The sequence below is a fragment of the Myotis brandtii genome, unplaced genomic scaffold (assembly GCF_000412655.1).
Source record: "Myotis brandtii unplaced genomic scaffold, ASM41265v1 scaffold43, whole genome shotgun sequence".
Classification (NCBI taxonomy): domain Eukaryota; kingdom Metazoa; phylum Chordata; class Mammalia; order Chiroptera; family Vespertilionidae; genus Myotis; species Myotis brandtii.
The window spans coordinates 1,429,789-1,438,973 of NW_005366455.1; the positions used below are offsets into that span (position 1 = coordinate 1,429,789).

General features: G+C 44.0%; 1 protein-coding gene across 1 annotated transcript; it reads left to right on the forward strand.

Annotated features, from left to right (window-relative positions):
* The first annotated feature begins 3,564 nt into the window (after positions 1–3,564).
* LOC102261099 (gamma-crystallin D-like) lies at positions 3,565–6,901 on the forward strand. The gene is made up of 2 exons (XM_005874262.2): positions 3,565–3,921; positions 6,563–6,901. Exons 1-2 carry the CDS (start codon positions 3,565–3,567, stop codon positions 6,833–6,835), a joined length of 630 nt encoding a protein of 209 aa, XP_005874324.1. The 3' UTR covers positions 6,836–6,901.
* The last annotated feature ends 2,284 nt before the right edge of the window (positions 6,902–9,185 follow it).

The window sequence follows — 9,185 nt, forward strand, 5'->3', positions numbered from 1 at the left end:
CTTATTTTCTCTGATGCAAAATTACAATGAGCTTGCAACCCAGCATGAAATGGCCGTTTTCTTCCTTAAAATTCCAAAAGAGGAATGTGAGAAACCAGCCTCCAACCACATTTTTTACGGTCAGTTTGTGCCTTTACTTCTGTAAAGAGTTCTGAGAATAATAATGATGGATGATAGTTAATGACAGCGGTGGCAGATAAGGATGAAGAAGCTTGAGTCATACTACTTCAGTTAAAATGGAAATGTCATGTGACAAAGAAGAGTACAACAGTTGTAAAACTATCTAGTATTTAATGAAGAACGCTATATATTTTCCAGTTTTGAGATACAACTGGCATACAGCACTGTAAAAGTTTTCAATGTACAGCATAACGACTTGGCTTATGTATAAGAAACATTATCTCGAAAGTGAAAAAAATTAGCTTGATCCAAGTAGCTTATACACTAGACAAATTAAACCTATTACTTACAACACCTGTGAAAAAGCTGAGATTAAGTTAAATTAAATAACATGGCCAGGGTCCCACAGTTAGAAGAGGCAAGGATGAGACTGGAGCTCAGGTTTGTTCCAGGTTCTTAACTGCTATGCTGACACTAATGTGGGGAGTTCAATGGAGGAATAATTTCTGAAATAACCCTAGGATAGGATTTTGAAGCATTATAACAAACAGATCCCCCATAAAAATGTTCGCTATATTTTTCATATTCTTTAAATCAGGTGGTTCTCAGTATTTTAGATTTCCCAGACCAATGGGGACCAACATAGGATCACCAATTTTAATGATGCCAAGGTCATTTAAAATTAAAAACAAAATGACACAAATGTAAAACTAAGCACCATCTATTTGTACATCCTTTTATAAAAGAAAAAGAAAACATTTACAAAAGGAGATTTTTAACCCCAAAACACACAAGTTGCTAATAAAATATGGTTCAGACCAAGAGAGAATGCTTGAGAACTTTGATGTATAGTTTTTTTGTTTTCATTTGGTAAAAACTGATAGAAACTGAGTAGAGTTTGAAACTCTTGTTTGCGATTGCCCTCAATACCTTCAGGGGCCAGGGAGATGATGTAAATAAGTGAAACAGCCTCCTATAAGACAACAAGGAGTGATGGGGAGTGAAGGGAAAGTGTGGACTAACCTAAAACATTACAAAAACAGCCCAGCCAGCATGGCTCAGTGGTTGAGCATCAACCTATGAACCAGGAGGTCACATGCCCGGGTTGTGGGCTCAGTCCTCAGTGTGGGTCATGCAGGAGGCAATTGATCAGTGATTCTCTCTCATCATTGATATTTCTCTCTCTCTCCCTCTCTCTTCCTCTTTGAAATAAATAAAAAATATTTTTAAAAATTACAAAAAACAAAATATCTAAACACCGGGCCAACCAAATAAAACACATCTCCAGGTCCACAGCCCTCGGGGTTACCAGTTCTCATTGTGAAAACTGGGAAGAGCCACAAATAATGAACATCACAGCAGTCCCCTACGAATCCTCTAAGTCTACCCCCATGAAATTCCCTGGTTTCATGTGAGCCCACAGAACCCAACCATGAAGCCTGAAGCTTGGAAAGAGAGGAAAAGAAACCCAACAATGACTAATATAAAATTTTCTCTCCATCCCAGTGGAGATAAATAAGACTTAGATTCATAAACTATTTTGAATTATAGAAAATAAGAAAGTGCTATTTCTCAGATACGTCATTTTGTAGACTATTTACTCCAATTACACGAACCATTGTCCTGCATGCAGCAAACTCCTAACCTGAACTAGTTTCTTTTTCCTTCACTTTTGTTTGAAACCACCTGAATGTTTAGGGAGTGACAAAGGGTTACTTACTTCCTGGATGGGAGCTCAGACAACAGAGATCCTGTTCCTTATCTCCTGTTCTCCCTCCAAAGACAGTCCCCACCAGTCATTCCTGACAACTAGCACGGAGCACTGCTCCTATGCTGCAGGTGTAAGGATTCTCAGGTCTTAACGTATGTTCACTCAGCACACTAAGTACAACCTGGAGCTTAGGTCTAACATTTGTCCCTCCCAGAATTGTCTGGAGAGCATTGAAATGAAGCCACATCTTGGCCCAAGCCATACACTTTTCAGTTCTATGAGACCCCCACTTTTTCCCCCCCAGGCTGAAATAAAACCTTCTCTCTTCTTAGTTTCTGAAAAAATAAGCTCCAAGTCCCTTGTTTCAGTGCCCCAAATGTATCCTAAATTTCAGTTGTAACTGGTCAGCGGAGGTGGTGGTCCCCACAGACACCCCCCTCACCTTCCCCCACACACACACACTCCTCTATAAGCTCTCTGGGACTCTTCGAATTTGGTTCTCTTTCATCTTTTACTGTTTTCATCTGTCAACACTCTTCCCACAGAAACAGTTCTCAGTAAAATGATGATGTAAAAAAATTTTAATTATTCTATTTTTTAAATTTTTAATTAAAATGATGATTTTTATTCTTTAGATTCTGGCTGCTTATTTTTCACCATAAGTAACTTTGGAAACACATGCCTTTATGTAGTGAATAACAAGTACTGAACTCATCATATTGTACACAGTTGGTGTTTAATGAATAAATCTCAACTTAACAAAGATTGATGACCCAAGTCAGGACAAAGCATTTCCAAGAGACAACATAGGATTTGGGGTAATTCTCTGAGCATGAAAGAGGCTAAAGGCACCGGGCATCTTCCACTCCAGTGCCAGGCCGAGAAATACTTCCTAAACTCTTCCCAGCGTCCCAGCTCTAGATCTTCATCCCACCACCCACCCCATTCCAGCTGGGGCTCTGGGGCCCCTGTAACGAATTTCCTGTGAGTCAAAAGCCTCCTGCCCTCTAGTCCCCCAGAGAACAAAGGTGCATCTAGATCCCTCCAGAAACCATTTCTTGGGAATTTGGTTTTATTTTTTAAGGATCTAGTAGGCCATCTATTTTTTGTTTTGTTTTAAACATATTACTTTTTCTTTATTTCCTTAAACTTAGAAATGTCCCTTTTAGTTCGTCTTTCTGAGGTTAAGCATTTTACAGCTTAATCCCCTTTAACTCACAATTAGCCAAGATAACACATCTAATCCTCGTCTACTTCCCCGTGTGGCTGCAACAAAATGAAAACCAGACCCAACACCGAAGCTCTGGGCTTGCTGTGTTCGTGTGGTTCTGTTTGTTTGCTTACCAGCTGAAAGCGTGAAATCCTGTGAACTCCCCGAGTCAACATCCCAATTTCCTACCCTCTTTAGGGAGGAAGTTGTCTTAAAGGACTAATTTGAAATTCAACACTCAGTGAAAGTCATTTTCTTCCTGGTAATTAGTATTCGATGTTGCACATAAGCAATATGATCATTTTACAGATTATTTCACATAAGAAGGCCCTGCCTTTTTTTTTTCTCTCCCACGTACACTTTTTTGTTTTCCCCCAACCTATACAAACAACAGTGTAGACTATATACGAAAAGGCTGAAGCTCCGCTTCCATTATTAAATACACAATGCCCCCAAAGACTTTTTTTTCCAAATACACTCCACAGCATCAACCGATAATAGCGACTCGAATACTCCAGAGAGAATGGGACCAACACCCACAATAAGGCCCCTGGACTATGACAGCAAAGAGAACAAAGCGAACACGAATTGCCCTCCTCGCCCGGGGCCCCTTTTGTGCTGCTCCTGCCAACGCAGCAGCCGCCTGCTATATAGACCCGCTGCCCGCTGCCGCCCCTCCACCGACCCGCACGGCCATCCACCAGCCCAGCCATACCTCAGCCGCTGCAACTCCATCCGCGTGGACAGCGGCTGCTGGATGCTCTATGAGCGCCCCGACTACCAGGGCCCCCAGTACTTCCTGCGGCGCGGCGACTACCCCGACCACCAGCAGTGGCTGGGCCTCAGCGACGTGGTCCGCTCCTGCCGCCTCATCCCCCAGGTGAGTCGGTCCCCGGGTCCCTCTGCGCCCTCCAGTCACACCCCCGCTCACTCACCCTGCAGGGCCGTCGTCTGCGTTTTCTGGCTGTAATGTTCTCTTCCCCTTTATTAATATCATTAAGGTTTCTTCTATTGAAAAAGTATGTGATGCAATGCTTTTTTCTTAATTTATTTTTTTTTTATTTAGAGAGAGGAAGGGGAGAGGGGGAGAGAGATAGGAACATCAATGATGAGAGAGAATCCTTGATGGGCTGCCTCCTGCATGCCCCCACTGGGGATGGAGCCTGCAAGCCCGGCATGTGCCTTGACCAGTAATCAAACCGAGACCTCCTGGTTCATAGGTCAGTGCTCAACCACTGAACCACGCTGGCTGGGCTGTGATGGATGGCTTTTAACTGAAAATTTTATTTCACTTTGTTAAAATTAAATTGACCTCCATTGGGCAAAAGTACGGCTCGATATTGTTCAGAGTGTCAAGGCCCACAGATGGTGACTGAGCAACTCCTTACTACCAGGCGGCCTTAGGATAGTGCCTGGGACTGTTTCTCTCTTTTCCTCATCTGTAAAATGGGGCCACTGGGAGTCACTAATTCCTACAGTTCTCATGAGGATGAAAGCAACTTATCTTACACATGACAAGGCACTCCTCCCCCCAAATATCAACTATTGTCATGAACGTCAAGGGCCCCTCCAGTCCTGCCTTTTGATGGGGCAAAACAGGTCACCAACAACGTGATTCCAACAGCTCCTGCAAAGCCCTCTCTTACCCGAACCTCGCCCCAGCAGCCTGAATTCCTCCCTTAGGGATCCTCTGATTTGACTATGACAGAGTCTTGGGGGAAATGTACCACTTTTGTGAAGTTTGAAACCCCCTCCAAGGGCCTTGATCAGACCCAGACTGCCATTAGGAGCCTGGAAATCGGGGCACACCCTTTGCAGCCCTGGCTCTTCTGATCACAGACTGCAAGCTCTGGCCTTCGTTTCTCATGAAAGAGGAAAAGGCTGATAATGTTGCTCCACAGGTGCCAGGATCAAATTAGGAAACGTACCTGTGAGTCCTTTACGGACCACGGAAGATGCATTATCACAGTCTTTTATTCGGCAGAATGAATTGCTGATGAGAGCCTTCTGTGGCAAAGAGGATTTCATGGTGGAAGAAGGAAGACGCTGAATGGGTACCTGCTGGGTAGGAACAAGCAGATAAAAGAACAAGGGCTCAAGGAAAGACAGGATTGGCCCAGCACTAACCGCTTACCTTTCCATTTCTCCAAAGGTTTTATAATCTCTTGATCTGTAAAGGCCTCTTTCATAATCTTGAGCTTCCATTTTTATTAATTACCTAAAACTGCTTTGCCGGAACATATATTGGAGCTGAGAACAGAAATCTAATCTTTATGATGGTGCCCACTTGTCAAAATTTTAAACGGAAGATGCATTATCACAGTCTTTTATTCGGCAGAATGAATTGCTGATGAGAGCCTTCTGTGGCAAAGAGGATTTCATGGTGGAAGAAGGAAGACGCTGAATGGGTACCTGCTGGGTAGGAACAAGCAGATAAAAGAACAAGGGCTCAAGGAAAGACAGGATTGGCCCAGCACTAACCGCTTACCTTTCCATTTCTCCAAAGGTTTTATAATCTCTTGATCTGTAAAGGCCTCTTTCATGATCTTGAGCTTCCATTTGTATTAATTACCTAAAACTGTTTTGCCGGAACATATATTGGAGCTGAGAACAGAAACCTAATCTTTTTTTTTTTTTTTTTTAATATATTTTGTTGATTTTTTACAGAGAGGAAGGGAGAGAGATGGAGTTAGAAACATCGATGAGATAATGCCTGGCTGGTGTTGCTCAATGGTTGAGATCAACCTATGAACCCGGAGATCACGGTTCGATTCCCAGTCCGGACACATGCCCTGGTTGCGGGCTTGATCCCCAGGAGGGGTCGTGCAGGAGGCAGCCCATCAGTGATTCTCTCTCATCATTTATGTGTCTGTTCCTCTCCCCTCCCTCCTCCCCCTTCCTCTCTCTGAAACCAATAAAAACATATTTAAAAAAATAAATATAATGAACTCTTTTAAAAAAGAGTCAAAATAATGCCATTTGGCAGTGATATATTTGTCTTTTTATTTTTTATTATTTTATATCATCCAGTATGCAGAGCCCCAGAAGACCATAAGTCTATGAAGGAGAGAGCAAACCAAATATATAAAAGTCTTATTTAAAAGTGGTACTAAAGCTCTTGCTGAATGATTCAGTTGGTTGGAGTGTCATTCCATACATTGATGTTTTTCTCTCTCTCTCCCCGCTTCCTCCCTCTATACATATCCTTAGGTGAAATTTTTTTTTTAAAAGGATGGTACTAAATAGAGCCAGCATGTATGGTCGATATGGGTTGTGACCCAAAAAACTCTAGGGAGCACCATTCATCTCATGGTCTCCATGAATACTGACTTTTTGAGTTTTAGAGTGTACAACCTCTCCAACTGTACACAGCAGCCCTGGTAGTGGAAGTCTTTTTCTTTAACGTGTTCAGCTTTGATACAGAAAAGATAGACATGTCCACCCCCCAGAGCTGTGTGGGGTTGGTTGCTACCGGCTGGGTTTTCTGACTTTTCCTCGTTGGCCGATTGCTGAATCCACAGAGCAGCTCCCACAGGATCAGACTGTACGAGAGGGAGGACTGCAGAGGCCAGATGGTGGAGATCGCGGAGGACTGCTCCTCTCTCCAGGACCGCCTGCACTTCCAGGAGGTCCACTCCTGCAGCGTGCTGGAGGGCTGCTGGGTCCTCTATGAGATGCCCAGCTACCGGGGGCGGCAGTACCTGCTGCAGCCGGGGGAATACAGGCGCTCCCACGACTGGGGGGCCGCCAGCGCCCGAGTGGGCTCCCTGAGGAGGGCCACGGATTTCTATTGAAAGGTTTTTCCTCTACCCTTTCCTCCCTCTGGAAGCTAATAAACTATTTCCTGTGTGTTTCATGCAGCCATGCAGTCCTGTTTTCCTTTCAGGCTCCTTCAAAGGGCTCAGCAAAAATCAAGCTGGAATGATGTGCACTTTCTTACACGTATTAAAGGAAAGGGTGGTGTGGGGAGCAGTTAAGAGCACAGCCTCTGGGGCCAGAATGCCTGGGTCAAGTCCATGTCCCAGCTCTAGGTGACCGGGCAAGCTACTTAGCATTTCTGTGCCTCCACTTCCTAATTTGGAAAATTTGGGGTAACAGCCCTGTTCGGTGCAGTTCAGTTGGTTGGAGCATCATCCCTTACACCAGTGGTTCTCAACCTTCCTAATGCCGCGACCCTTTAATACAGTTCCTCATGTTGTGGTGACCCCTAATTTCATTGTTACAAATTGAACATAATTAAAGCATAGTGATTAATCACAAAAACAATCTGTAATTATATATGTGTTTTCCGATGGTCTTAGGCGACCCCTGTGAAAGGGTCGTTCGACCCCCAAAGGGGTCGCGACCCACAGGTTGAGAACCGCTGCCTTACACCCAAAGGTGGCAGGTTCAATTCCCGGTCAGGGCATGTATGTAGCTTGCAGGTTCAATTCCTGGTGACGGTGCATGCGGGAGGCAGCCGATCTATGTTTCTCACATGGATGCTTCTCTTTCTCTCCACCCAGAAGGAAGGTAAGAGTGGTTTAAAAGCCTTTTCCAAAATCATGAATGGTAAGAGATTATTTTGCAACTTTAAATATAGTTTGCTATGCAGTGTATTCAGAGCATACTTATAATTTAGCCAAAGCACTCATTGAGCAAGGGTAAATATTGTTTTGAGGGCTTCGTGACACATCATAAGCATTTCATAAAAGAAGCTGAAGAGAGGCTTGACAATTGTTGGGTGTTCACTGGCTGGGGTGGCCCTTTCCAGCGGCTGGGCCTTTAGTAGAGCCTCTTGTCTTCTTCCTCCATCTCAGCACCTGACAGATCCACTTCTAATGTGTGAACCTTTGGGTTCATGAGCAAGATGGATCCCACTCTTGTTCAAATATTTCCTCTACTTCACCTTCTAGTTCAACTCCTGTTCACTTGTGATTCCAACTCTTTTTTATACACTTCACATTTTTCTTATCATTGTATGTACAGGATATGAATTGCTATACAGACATCTTCATTAATATCCTTTAGAAAACAAAAGGATACCTATTCCAAATCTCATTGGCTAACTTCCTGTGTTCCTCTACCCCTCTCTCATCTCACTGGTCTTAAAATATCCCAGATCAATCTAAGCGTATTCGGAGATGACAAGCAGTATGCAGATAATAACAGTGCCTCCTCCACTGCCCATCCTTGCATTTAAAAGCCACAACCAATCGATGTGTCTCTTTCACATCGTTGTTTCTGTCTCTCCCTCTCCCTCCCACTCTCTCTAAAAATCAATGAAAAAAATATCCTCGGGTGAGGATAATAAAAAAATAAAATAAAAGCCACAACCTCGGCTCTCTAGAATAACACCCGAGCTGTGTGTCTTGAGGGTGCCTTGAACAGTATCCTCCAAGTGATGTTTGTCTCTGCCTGAACTCTCCTGCTCCCAGCTTACTCTGGTCTGAGAGGTGAGAATTGGGAGCTGTTGCTGTAGCTCAGCAATATAGTTCGTGTCCTTCTATCCTCTGGGCTTTGCTAAGCATTCCAGAACACCTGGACCATGTGTCCCACCTGGAAGGGGAGCGCTGCCAGGCAGCCCAGGCCCCAGAGCCCCCCGACACTCCAGCTTTGAAATGTACCCTCTCCCTCCCCCTCAGACTTTGTGGCCACCTGCCTCTCCCTCTCAGGGTCCTGGCTTAGAAAATAAGATAAACCCTGTCTTAATCTCAACATCTTTTCATTCCATAAAATCAAACTAGCCCATTCTCAACTGTCTTACCATCAGAGTCTCCATGAGCCAGCACAGAATTGCTTGAGGTGTAGCCCTGGCTGGTGTGGCTCAGTTGGTTGTAAGTCATCCCATGCACCCAGAGGTCACCAGTTCGATTCCCAGTCAGAGCACATGCTCAGGTTGCAGGAGGCGGCTGATTTATGTTCTCTCTCTCTCTCTCTCAAATCAATAAAAACATTTTTTTAAAAGAATTGCTTGAGGTATAGAAAAACCTCCACACATTTGATGGCCAGAAAATAGACGTGTTCAGAGTATTGTATGTGGCGACAAGGAAAACAGTAGTGTGTTTCTGCTTTAATCTAAGCATCATTCTCCCATAAAAGAAACCAGGGCTCCTAAGGAGAAGTGATTCATTCCAGGGCAGGAGCAGAGAAAAAGACAAGATG